Source organism: Telopea speciosissima, chromosome 3, assembly GCF_018873765.1.
Source record: "Telopea speciosissima isolate NSW1024214 ecotype Mountain lineage chromosome 3, Tspe_v1, whole genome shotgun sequence".
Taxonomy (NCBI): domain Eukaryota; kingdom Viridiplantae; phylum Streptophyta; class Magnoliopsida; order Proteales; family Proteaceae; genus Telopea; species Telopea speciosissima.
The window spans coordinates 54,040,680-54,054,415 of NC_057918.1; the positions used below are offsets into that span (position 1 = coordinate 54,040,680).

A 13,736-nucleotide genomic window follows, 5' to 3' on the forward strand; every position below is an offset into this window, starting at 1 on the left:
AGTAGACGAAGTGGTAGTAGCTGGTGTAGTAGAGGCAACAGCAGTGGAAGACTTTAGCACATGTAGGAATGCCTGTAAATCCTCCTGAGATAGGCCAGTGTCAGTAGTAGGGGCTGCAGTGACAGACTCAGAGTGATTGGCCTTGGTTTTTGGTTTTCGCTTGGCAGCCCGTTTAGCCTCAAAGTCAGCGGGCTTCCCATGAAGTTTCCAACATTTGTCCTTGGTGTGATAAGGCTTATGACAATGCTCACAAGTAATGGTGCCGATAGTAGTACCACCCACAGAGAGAGTGCCAACTGGTGTAGAAGGAGCCGGTGCAGTAGTCTGGAGGGCTGATCTGTCAGGGACAACAGGGTGCGACATAGCAGCTCGGCGATTTTCTTCAAAGGAGACCAAGGCATAAGACTGCTCAAGTGTGGGAAAAGGGGAATGGCCCAACACTTGAACACGAATTGGGTCATACTCAACATTCAACCCGGCCAAGAAGTCATTGACCCTGATTTTATCCACATGTTTCTTATAGGCAGCCAGATTAGTAGCATTATCTGGTTGGTAATCAGAGAAGTGGTCCAACTGTTGCCAAAGGTTGCGCAGAGTAGCATAATATTTAGAGACTATTAAGTCCCCCTGAGTAGTATAAAGAACCTTCTTCCTGAGTTCATAGACCTGTGCATCATTACCAAGCTGTCCGTACGTTTCCTTACAAGCTGACCAAACCTGAGAAGCTGTATCAAAAAGGAGGAACCCATGTGCAATGTTTGAAGTCATAGAACTAATCAAATAAGACATGAGAACACCATTGTTGGCAAGCTAGCGAGTCAGGGCAGCACCTGGGGCAGCAGGCTTGGGAACAGTGCCATCAATGTGGCCAGTGAGACCACGGCCAGCAATAGCAAAAGAGGCTGACCGAGACCACAATAGGTAGTTGCTGCCATCAAGTTTGATGGGATTGGGCTGAAAAGTATGATAATCTGATTTTTCATGTCCAGGTTGATTAGAAGTTGCAGTGGAATCACCAGAGTCGCCCATAGTTGCAACAAGGCTGTAGAGAATGAAAAACCAGCAATTACACCAAACCAAGAGCTGAAATCAAGGTCGAGTGGGCCAATATGAAGGGCAAAACAGCTCCCAAAAAATCACCAGCAGCAGAGAGATCCCTTCCACAGAGATCGACAATGTCAGGGTTTTGGAAGAGAACCCGAAATTGGAGATCGATGTGGTGATGGGGATCCAAAAAAAAATGGACGAAGAAGCTTGATCGAATCTGTCCAGGAACCTGTAGAGGATGTCCTTGATGAAGAGAAGAAGCTCCAATAAAAAAACAGCAGGAAACAACCCAATTCCCAAAAATCGATAATGATCAGGGTTTTAGAAAACCGTAAAAAAGAGGAATCGATTGGGAGGAGGAGTCTTCAACAACCAAAAAAGGCTTGAGGGCAGCTGGTCCAGATTGCAGATGAGTGTCCAATATGCAGAAAACCAGCCTTGATCAATGGTAGTGGCTAGGGCTTCAAAATTCTGGAAACTCCAAAAATTGCAGACAGGAACCAGCAGCAATCGAACCAAATAAATTATCTCATAAAGGGGAAAAACAGAGGTGGGAATAGGGCGGCAACTAGATCATATGATCACCTCTGTAGTGCTGCCCTTAGGAAGGGAGGAGAAGCAAAGGAAAAAAAAAAAAGGAGAGAAAAGAAATTGAGAGAAGGGGAGGAAAGAAAAAACGATAGGAAGGGGGTGGGTTTTGAAAACTTAGATGAGAGAAATTTTGGCTCTGATGCCATGTTAACAAAACAGGTTTGTGGAATAATGCTTGAATAATCTATGAGATCAGTCAAGCTCTCTATTTATAATAATAATAAAAGAGATTACAAGGGAAAACACTAGTCACGATACTGTTCACGTGAACAGTGTCATAGCCCTAATTACATTTCTACCCTTGCTCATAAATACATAAATAAAAAATAAATAAAATACCCAAAAGACCAGAATACCATGGTGGTATTCTGGTGTACATAATTTAACAGTATGTTATGACACAACTCCCACTGAAATGGGCATGTCATATATAAATAAAAGCTCCATACGAATCTTGGTTCAGTCGCTTGTTCAAGCACCTAACCTGAGTCATTCAGCTCAGTCGACCTCACGGTGCTTGTTTGAAGTTTCACATTCGGCTACATGCAGGCTACATAGATATGTGGAAATTTCTATTTTCGACCATAGAAGGTCTAATCTTAGCTATAACTAAGGTGCCACTTAGCATAAAAGCTAGTAGGCTCATCTGCTTGCTATTTCCAAGTGCCAAGGTGAATCACCTGTGTGAGTAGGTCGATTCTAACTTGGTGACATATTTACAAAAAATTTGTACACAGATAATCACTCAAAAGGAATATGTCTCATATATATAAAAGAAGAGTGATGCAAAGAAATGTCCATAAAAAAATTGTCCAATGAAGATACATATCAAACACATCGTAGTCCCAAATTCCTGACATGAATAAGGAAGACATCTCTAGCAATGGGCTTAGTCAAGGGATCAACCACCTATTGCTAGTAGAGATATGCTTTAGGACCACTTCTCCTTACGTAATCATGTCTTGAATGTAGTGATAACGAATGTCGATTTGCTTGGATTTCTAATGAAACTTGGGGTCCTTTGCAAATGCGATGGCTGTTGTATTATTACAGTGTACAAGCACAACATCTCCTGAATGGGCAGAAATGCTTAGGCGTTGCAAGAACCTCTTGAGCCAAACGACCTCCTGAATTGTCTCCGAGCATGCGACATATTCTGTTTTCATCGTGTATAGGGCAATGCAAGTCTGCTTCTTGCTGCTCCAAGAAACAACCCCACCACCTAGGACAAATGCATACCTCAAAGTAGATTTGTACTCATCTCTGTCACTAGCCCAAATTTGCATCATTGTACCCTCTGAACCTCAAATCCGAACCACTGTAGGCGAGAATGAGATTAGTGGTCCCACGTAGATATCGAAAGATTCTCTTTACCACTTGCCAATGACCTAGTCCTAGGTTATTTTGATAACGACTAACCATGACAACTGCAAAGCATAGGTCTGGACGTGTACATCAAACTACCTATTGCTGCTGCATAGGGTACTTTGACTCTTCTCCTCATCAGTCTTAAGGCACTGGTCAAGACTCAAAGCACACGCCTTGTCCATGAAAGTGTTCATAGGTTTTAAGTTGTGCATGTGAAATTGTTCAAGGATCTTCTTAATATAAGTCTCATTAGACAAACCAAAAAAAATTCTTTGAGCGATCCCTCACAATCTTGACTCCATCACCTATGTCCTTCATCTCGAAAGTAGAAGACAACTACTCTTTAGTGGCAACAATCATCTCAATGTCATTCTTAGCTAGCAGGATGTCATCAACATATAAAGACATGACAAGGAAAACTTCTTTGGCTTGTTTCACATACATACAATGATCTTCCTCAATCATATCAAAACTAATTGTCACACCCCAGCCTGGTGCTTAAGGGCCAGGAGAGACTGGATGTCTCTGACATCCAACTAATCCCCCAAGGATCGCAAGTGCAGTACCCTATTTACAATCATTATCTCACAAATACAGTAATCAGAGGTAGTGGAAACAATTTAAATAATAGAGGTAACATTATTAGTAAGAGAAGTATAAGTGATATTTCATATATATAAAGGATAAAGCTTGTGATACAACTATACAGTTCATAAAAGTACCAGAAGGTAAAATTACACAAGAAACTATACTATAACTATACAACGTGTTTATAAAGCATAAAAGAGTGGGGAGGTAGCCTGGACTGTCAGGCCAAGATCAGGAGATTGCGCAATCATCACGTGCGCACGAAATATCGTGCACTTCAAACTCCAGCGCCGCAAATCCATTATTAAAAGTAACTAAATCACCTGAAAAATAAGGATATCCACAGGGGTGAGCTCTCCACTGAGCCCAGTAAGGGGGAGGGGAAGCATACATACACAGTAAATCATGATGCATGTCCTAACTGGTATGCTCCTAGCACAATTACTAAGTCTCATGAGGTATAAGTACTACTAATGGTAGATGCTAACCTCGGTCTCGGAATTCACATATCGGTCACCCGAGTGAAACCATTCTACCACGGTGGGGACCCGCCAGATCGGCATGACACCAGGCAGCGGACCCGACAAACCCCTAAAGACCAACCCTGTTTGTTTATTCCCACAGCGGAGCAGACACGCTAACATGGGACAAAAGATGGCCACCCCGGCATGTCCCTTTGGCTGTACCACGGGTTGTCCAACACCTCTACACCTGTTGGTAAGGGGCGTGGTACTGGATAATGAATATCAACCTAGCCCAGTGCAATCTAATTATGATGATACAAGCATGGATTGAGTTATAGAGTACTGAATTCCACCATCAACAATTTCCAAATAATAAAAATATCAATGCAGTATGCTAATGTGCAGCCTAATTCACATTCATTCTAATGCATTAAATCATAAGCTAGAAAACTATATGCATCAGTATATTTGTAATGATGCATGACATGGCATTCAGCATAACAGTGAAATTAAAATGATGAACATGCTTAAATTAAGGTCAAGGTCCCCTTACCTGTAATGGAGCTTAACCTAGTTAGATAACTCTCCAATAAACCAGCAAAGCAGACAAACATAGCAGAAAACAGACCTAAGCAACATGTAAAAATAGCATTTATTAGGTCCCAATAGAAGTTAGGGCATTTCCTAACATAACATGGCCCAAATTTGGGGTTCCAAGCCAATTTCAAGGTGGGTCTTCCTTTTTGGGGTTCCAATTTGATATTTGGTTCCCAAATTTAGAAATCTCATCATTAAATCTCAAATTGGTTAGCTTAGGTTCATAATTTGCCATTAAGGATCAGCAAATAGGCTCATTAGAGGTACAGCCATGAAGGTTCAGGCATGGCTGAACCCAATTAGCACTAGAACAGCAGGAAATTGGGTAGAATTCCTAGTATTTGAGCTCAGATTTAGAGCTTTAATGGCAGGAATTCAATTAGGCCTAATATGTTGAAGATTAGAGGAAGAGGAAGGTGGAATATGTACAGAAGCATGGCCTACCTGAATTTCAGAAGTGAAAACAGATGCAGGCAGCCCTTCTTTTGTGCAATTTAGCCTTCCAATAGAGAATCCAAGCTTAATCCTAAGTATGGAAGACAAGCCCCAAGTGTAAGCTTCTTCCTCTCGCTTCTTCTCTTCTCTTTTCCTCTTTCTTTCCTTCTCTCCCAAGCTGGAACGAATTTCTTTAGCTCCCTTAGACTTGTGAATAGTGATCAATTGGAAAGGCTTTTGATATTTATCTAACTACTTAAGCACTAAAGGGTAAATCTGTCTTTTGGACAGAAACTAATTTCTAAAATAGTTTATAAACCTGAATTCGTATTTATTGGTCTATTCTATCCATAACTTGATGCCGGACGACATTAAAGGTCATCTGAACATGGGTAATTGTCTGGAACAGCAATCCCCACTGGGGAACTAGGTCCCACAGGGGCAATTTGACTAAAATACCCCTGAATTTCTATTTGGTCGTACATCAATATATGTAAATTACACTGACAATAAATTTAATCGAGGGAGAGCCTCTGCATGGCCTCCAGGCAACAGATCCGGCACAGGTAACTCCGGTGCGGGGTCTCACAGGGGTCCTCTGACTCCAGAAGAGCAGGTTGGGAAAATTCTCACCTGGCACTCGGCCTAAGACAAAGTGAGGCTCCGCAAGCCATCAATCTAACATGCCAAGCTTATGTGTTGTCTTCCGTTAGACACCTCAGACTCATTTAAGGCCACGGTAGTTGGCTGATCGGAATGCCTTTACAGATGAGTCATGAGATAGGTCTGAATTTCTTAGTCAAGATGGCCCTCAACTTAGAGGCTAGCATGGGCAAAGTTGAACCAGAACCTAAATCACACAAGTTCCAAAAGTTCAAAATTTATTTATTTATTTATTTTTTGCGGGTTTCACACTAATGAGGTAATGACATGATGAAATCTAAAGTACTACTGCCTAGACGATTGCTTAAGGCCATATATAGAATGTTTGAGACAACAAACGTTGCGCTCTTATCCTTTGACGTCAAAACCCATTGGTTGAGCCATAAAGATCTCATCCTCTAGTTCTCCATTGAGAAATGTAGTTTTAATGTCCACTTGGTAAAGTTCCAAATCTAACTTTGCGAAAATGGCCTAGGATGAGGCGAATTGAGGTAAATATCACCACAAGGGAGAAAGTTTCATTATAGTCTTTACCCTTTCTTTGGGTATAACTTTTGCCAAAAGATGTGTCTTATACTTGTCAATTGAAACCATTCGCCTTGCGGTTGACTTTTAGGACCCACTTGTTCTAAATGGCCTTACGCTCAGGCGGGAGGTCAACTAACTCCCACACTTGGTTCTTGTTGGAACTGTTTCCTCTAAAAGGCCGACCTTGTAGGAAAGAGAGGAAACAATATGTATATCATACAGGAGCTCTAACACGGCGGACTATCCAAAGGGGGACACGGGTGGATAAATAATTCAACACCTGCCCGCTCCCAGGGGGACTCGATATCGTGACCCCTGCCTGTTCTGATGCCATATTGGAACCACTTCCTCTACAAGGCTATCCTTGTAGGAAAGGGAGGAAACAATATGTATATCATACAGGAGCTCTATCAAGGCGGACTATCCAAAGGGGGACACAGGTCGATAAAAAATTCAACAGTTCTTTCTCATAGAACTCAACTCATCCTCCATAGTAGCTTGCCACTTATCTTTAGTAGGTGAGGAGAGTGCCTCTCTTACAGAGACGGGTTCATCTTCATCTATTAGAGCACAAATGAAAACATCCCCCTCAATTTCAAAGCGACGATAGGGAATGTGCCCATGCATACTCTTATGCGTGAGGGAATCTTGATTATCTAGCGGTACACTCCCCCTAGGTTGATGATCACCCTCACTGTCTCTGGCGATTACAGGATGAGTTAATTCCCCACCCTCGCTAAGAGAAGGTGTGATGCTTTCATCATCCTCCATCTCAAAGAGGTCAAGATCCCTATTGGCATCATTTATACTAGGAAAATATGTCTTAATAAAATCAACATCGTATGATTCTATCTCAGTCATTCCTCCATCAGGGTATTCACCGTACATAACATAACCTTTTGAGTTGTCGGAATATCTAATGAAGATGTGTTTCCTAGCTCTAGGGCTAAGCTTCTCATATTTATGGGAAGTGTTGTGAACATAATCCGCTGACCCCCATGAGCGCATATGCCCTTGATGTAGATCACAAGTCCATATGTACCCGTAAGAAACAAGCCCCAAAACCAGCCCAGTAAGGTTGTGGATTCGATTACTGTGAGAGGCAGCCTGGTCTGATGATGTGCCAAGTTTCTGTTAGTTCGATGGAGCATCACCTAAGGCAGCCCCAGCCCAGAGAGAAGCATGAAGAAGAAAAGAGATCAAGACAGAATTAATGAACGGAATTTTAAGCCATTCTTACACTTGATTATGGGAGTAAAACCATTGTTCAGCCCTAAGTTGGGCTTTGCGCCTTTCCACAACTCATAGGGTGGTCAAAACTGACTCTGAGGGTACCTAGTTATGGATGTAGGCCACAATCAAAAGGGCGCCCCTCAGAAGGATATTGGGAGGCTGACCTGCGCCATCATCTACCTAACCATATCTAAAAGTGTCCTATTCCTTCTCTCCGCTACACCATTTTGTTGTAAAGTACAAGGAATGGTCAATTGCCTTTGTATCCCCTTCTCCATACACAGTTCTTTAAACTGATCAAATAGATATTCGTGTCCTCGGTCAGTACGTATAGTCTTTAAACTCTTATTTTGTGGATTCTCAATCTCTGCTACGAAGTATTTGAAGCAATCCAATACCTCATAGCGGTGAACAATCAGGTAGACTTAACCATATCACAAATAATCATCTATAACAGTAAGGAAGTAAGAGGCGCCATGGCGTACCTTCACATTCAGATGTCCTTGTGGACAAGCTCTAGAGGTTGGGTTGCTCCGGATTGCCTTCCCAAAAGGCTTCCAATGAGCCTTACATACTAGATAGGGCTCACATGTAGGTAGATCGACTTAGCGAGTGGGCCTTGGAGGCCTTTTCTAGCTAACCTAGTTATCATATCTCGCCGAATGTATCCTAGTCTAGCATGCCAAGTAATAGATTTATTACATGCTTTAGCCACAAAAGATGAAGCAGGAGAAGCATCAAACAAGTCTAACTTAAAGAAACCATCAATAAGTAAACATTGTCTAAACAAATTTCCACTCAAATAAAGTTCCATAGAACCACTATCAATTAGAAAAGAGTATCCTAAAGGCAAAAGTGCAGAAACTGAAATTAGATTATGTTGAACTTCTGTTGTATAAAGCACATCATGAAGAAGTAAGGTGTGCCCTGTGCGCATCTTGAGCTGATACTCTGGGAGCCAGCTGAAATTATGCGATAATCTACAAATCCCGCTCTATCTCGCGCTACGTGTTTGTTGCTCTTGTATCTATAATCTAATCAGACTGTGTGTTGGCAACCAAAACATGAGTACACTCAAAGGTACAGAGAGAGTGGGCTTGAGAGGGTACCTTCATTGGCTCAGTGCAATTACGAAGGAAACGTCCCATCTTCTAGCAGTTGTATCACTTCATCTTGGATATGTCTCTCTTCCCGCCACGCTCGCCTCTTTTGCGGTTGGCAGTCTTGCCTTCTTTTGGTGTCTAGTTCTGAGCCTCAACCTGTTTTCCTGGCTTGCCCTGTCTTTTGCGTTTAGGCCCATTAACCTTTTGTCTGCCTACTTGGGCAACAAGGGTAGTATTGTGGTTCGCCTCTTAGCGCTCCGCCTCAAGCTCCACATGTTGAGCAATATCTGCAAAGGTAGTAATATTCTCGTTATGTGTCAGAATGAGCTTCATGGGTTCTTGGAATCAAGTAGTGTCCTAATGACGGTTTAAACCTGCTGCTCATCAAAAAGGACGTTCCTAGGATCTTTCAGTTTTCTAATCATGTCTTTCACCACCCTAAGGTGTTCAGACATGGAATGCATGGGCTCTTTCTTGTACATCTCGAACTTCAAGGTCATGCCCCTTAACCTCGAAGTTGATGTAACCTCGTAAGCTATATTCAGCTTGTCCCACATGGACTTGGCTGTGGGGCAATTCTCATATGCCCCAATGAGGTCATCGTGTATGCTGCTCAACATAATGAAGCGCGCGCTACGATCCATCTTAACCCACGTGTTATAGGCATCCATATCTCTATGGTATTGAGCAATAGTACCCTTGGGCTTTTTCATCTTGTTAGTTAAGTACTCTGGGTTGTCTCGCTCATTGAGAAGGTATTGTATTTTCCGATGCCACATGTCATAGTTGGATCATTCCAACTTGTCACCCTTGGTGAGGTTGACGACGATCGTCTAGGTGGCCATATAACTACAATGTGTGAGGTTGGCATTTTAGTACACATTATATCATTCGTTCCTAGAAATCTGATTAACATTAATGGTTCCATACTCCACATGGTGAGACCAAATATTTCGCTAAGTTCATAATCAAATCTCACATGTGCGTGGGTTAGGAACTTATGATTTTAATCGATTTCAAACGAGGAGGCATCTCTAATGTATGATCCATAAAAAAAAAAAATTGTGCCATACAACGGGTGTGCATGGGTCCCACAAACAAACCCAACTGGTATTTGGAGTGGCATGTTGAGGTAGTATAAGTGTATGCTATACAATCCAGGGCATTTTCCCTTTACAAAGCTTCCAAAAAGTAATATACATACAACCCATCCTACTACATCAATCTAATGTATAGAGAGTGCCTCACTTTAATCACACACAAAGACTACCTCTACCGCACATACATATAAAACATGCCCACTTACATAAATATCAATAATGATCTCCATCCCAAAAAGAATGTAAAGGAAATAATTTTAGGCCAATAGGTGGAGATCAACATCGCTTCCCAACTAATGGAGCAAGTCAAGAGTTATGAATGGCTCTCAGGAAGGTTAAATTGTCAATTAGCTCAGATGGTTATAGGGTCGTGCCATAAGGCCCATAACACAACCATTAAACGTGTAAAAGCAACTACCAAAAGCCAGGGTGTGCCCAAACGGGACTCACACGTGAATCGCACAAGGAACAAACAATGCATGTGTGCATGTGGGTAACAACAATATAACGGGCATATTGGTCCATAAAATAGGGGTTTAATCTATTATTATTTTTATTATTATACTGGCCGAATGCAGTGCATAGGTAGGTTGCGTGTCACTGGACTGCGCAGTCCCAACCCCCTGCCCCTTTTGCCACGGCAGTCTGAGCATACACGCACTGCTGCGCGCAGGTCTCTGCTTGCACACGCGCTGCTGCGCACAGGGCCTGCATGCACAGACACTGTTGCACACATGCTCCTGCTGTGCGCAGGGCTATTGTAACACTCTCAAATACTTGTATGTTAGACTGTTGGCTAAATGTCTGATATATTGCCAGATCATAACTTTGAGCCTATTGGGGACGTCCTTGTACGTCGACTTAATTATATTTTGTAAATATCAAGTGGGTGCTTGATAGAGGGGTTGGTGCTCCTTTGTAGTGGGTGCTACATAAACTTGGGGGTTGCTGCTCCTAGTAGTAGGTGGTTACTAAACTTGTGTAGTGAATTATACTATGGTTAAATTTGGATTGTAGTCCAAGTAGCCATTTGCACCGTGGACGTAGCCACATTAGTGAGCCACGTATACCTTGCATTATGAAGAGCAAGAAGAAAAAATGAGTCTGATGGTGAGGAGTTAGAGGCTGAAGTTGACCTTGAGGGAGAACTTGTTGCAACTCTAGATGAACTAAGTTCTGAAAGGAAGAAGCACAAGAAGGCCACAAAAAGTCTCAAGGAAGCAAATGAGACTATCCTAGAGTTGAAAGTGTTAAGTAGAGGAATCCAAGATCATTGATGATCTTAAAGCTCAAGTTTCCTTGAAAGTTGAGAACTGTTGCACGCTTGAAGAACAGATAACCACCTTGAGAGCGTAGTTGGTAGAACTGAAGAGGTCAAGCACCCACCATGAAGTTGAAAAAGGAAATAGCATATTAGATAAGTTTCTGAGCTACCAAAGAGCACCCCATATCAAGGGCAAAGCTGAAAACCCACAGAGGAAAGAAGAAAAGAGACCTCAGGCAAACCAAGCAAAGAAGAACAGTGTGTGGCATGGAAGAAAGGTGAACCATGATGGTTACTACAAGGTCATATATACGAGGCCAAGGAGGTTCATGGTCTGCTCTTGCACATCCAGCAGTTTCAAGCCTAGTTTTGGACCTTGTGCACTCATTCTGAGTTGAAACCGAAAACATGAAGTTTGAAGCCCTTTAAGTAAGCTTTCTTTTGTCTCAAGAATCAAGTATATCTGAGTTTGGGAGAACAAGTTATGGTCGATATACTAGGTATTATTCAGAGACAGAACAGTGATGGATGCATTGGGTGGGCTCGATGACTTTTTCTCTTCTGAAAAGGTCATGTGCCACATAAGGAGGTGCTGTGAGTACAAAACTATTGTCAGACGACCCTACACAAGAGAAGAGAGAGCAAGAGAGTCTCTAAGAAGAGAACCTTGAAGCCATCAATCATTTTTGAGATGGATTCTTCAATCTTTATTGTGTAATCAAGGGTTGAGAAGTGAAGAAGAGAAGAGCTTGAGAGCAAGTCAAAGGTTTTGTGAGAAGCTTCTAAGAAGTGCTCAAGCCTTCGTTTCTATTGGGTGAAGCCATGTGCGCCGTGGGTGTAGCCACATTGGCGAACCATATATACCTTGTGTGCATATGTTTGTGTGATTATTGGTTTGCCAACTCGTGAGTGTTTGACTAATTCCCATCCAAGGAAAGAATTTTGTCTGCCACTGATTCAGCTCCCCTTTTGGTGGTCCTTTGAATTAAATACCAAGTTACTACATGGCAGACAAGATACGTGGTTAAAAGAGCATCCCAGGGCACGAGGGTCCCAGTGCTGCGGGGTCTGGGAGGGGCAAATGTACACAGCCTTTTCCCCGCTTCGGGGAGAGGTTATTTCCATAGACAAGATACATGGTTACAAAAAACAAATGTCACCAACCAAATGAGTGGGAGGGCTTATCAGGATTCCCAGGACCAGAGTACAAGAACTCTCTGCATCTGTGCTCGTAGAGAACAGATGTGGTGAGGTTTTGCTTGGAACATAGAAGTTAATTCAGGCTATCTGGACCATTGATTCTCTCATCTTGTATTAATTAAGCACACTTTCTCTTTGGATATTCTGTATGGGGGTTGGATTTTCTTTGTTCTTTTTTTTCTTTTGTTGGTTGGGGGGTGGGTGGGTGGAGGGAAAGCTCTGCTATTATCTCTACCTGTCAATTTTTGAGTTGGATAATTTGTGAACGCCATAAAATGGTTCCTCCCCTGCCATTTGCAAATACTTGGGCTTCTTATTACTGTTCTCCAACATGGTTAATGTACTTGGTTATTCCTTTGTTTTTTGGGTCCTGAGCAATATTTCATTGTTGCTGTAAGCAAGAGTCGTTTTTATAGTTCTACACTCATGAGTGACATTTGGCAGGCAGCATGTGAAGAACTGAGGAACAGCAGGATGTTTTTAAAGCTTCTAGAAGCTGTTCTTAAGACAGGAAACCGCATGAATGTTGGGACCAACCGTGGCGATGCCCATGCCTTCAAACTTGACACCCTCCTTAAGCTTGTTGATGTAAAGGGTACTGATGGGAAGACTACACTATTGCATTTTGTTGTACAGGAAATCATAAGAGCTGAAGGCTCTCGTCTTTCTGCTGCAAATCAAAGTCAGACCACTGCAAACCCTCAGCAGCCCACTCTCCAGGAGGATGTTGAATTAAGGAAGCTTGGCCTGCATGTTGTTGCCGGCCTCAGTGGGGAATTAACCAATGTGAAGAAAGCTGCTGCAATGGATTTTGAGGTGCTTAGCAGTGATGTCTCAAAGCTTGCTAGGGGGATTGGGAATATTAGTGAAGTTTTCAGATTGAATGAAGCCATAGGATTGAAGGATACCAATTGCAGATTCTCGGAATCAATGAACTCATTCTTGAAAAGGGCTGAGGAGGATATCATACAGGTTCAAGCCCAAGAGAGTGTTGCTCTCTCTTTGGTAAAAGAGATAACTGAGTATTTCCATGGGAATTCAGCAATGGAAGAAGCCCACCCTTTCAGGATATTCATGGTAGTGAGGGATTTCCTGTCCATTCTTGATCAGGTTTGCAAGGAAGTCAGGAAGATCAATGACCGAACAATAGTGAGTTCAGCCCGACAATTTCCAGTACCAGTAAATCCAATGATGCAGAAAGTTTTTCCTAGATTTAATGCTTGCCAACAGTCCAGTTCCTCTGATGATGAGAGTTCATCGTCATGAGAGTATTATACCGTACATCTTTCGTTCCCTCTATTGAAATCACTGGTGGACATGGAGGAGCTTGAGTTGCTGGCTACTGCTGGATGTTTAAATTAAGATCACTTTTTTTTTTGTACTTGTATGAGCCCAATGTAAAAGATTTTGGAATTGTTTCTCCCTATATGTAATATACAGAAGAGACTATCTCAGGGAAGAATAAGGTGGTATCAATTGATTTGATATTTGTAAATTAATTAAAATCGACGGAAATATTCTGCCATCATACTCTAATTTAAATGTGTGAATGGCC

General features: G+C 42.2%; 1 protein-coding gene across 1 annotated transcript in view; it reads left to right on the forward strand.

The window, feature by feature from the left end:
• Window positions 1-13,661, forward strand: part of LOC122654807 (formin-like protein 1) — a 50,350-nt gene extending 36,689 nt beyond the window's left edge. Inside the window, exon 4 of the mRNA XM_043849066.1 lies at window positions 12,626-13,661. Coding sequence (XP_043705001.1) covers window positions 12,626-13,447 — 822 coding nt within the window. The 3' untranslated portion in view covers window positions 13,448-13,661. The remainder of the gene's footprint in view (window positions 1-12,625) is intronic.
• Window positions 13,662-13,736: the final 75 nt, after the last annotated feature.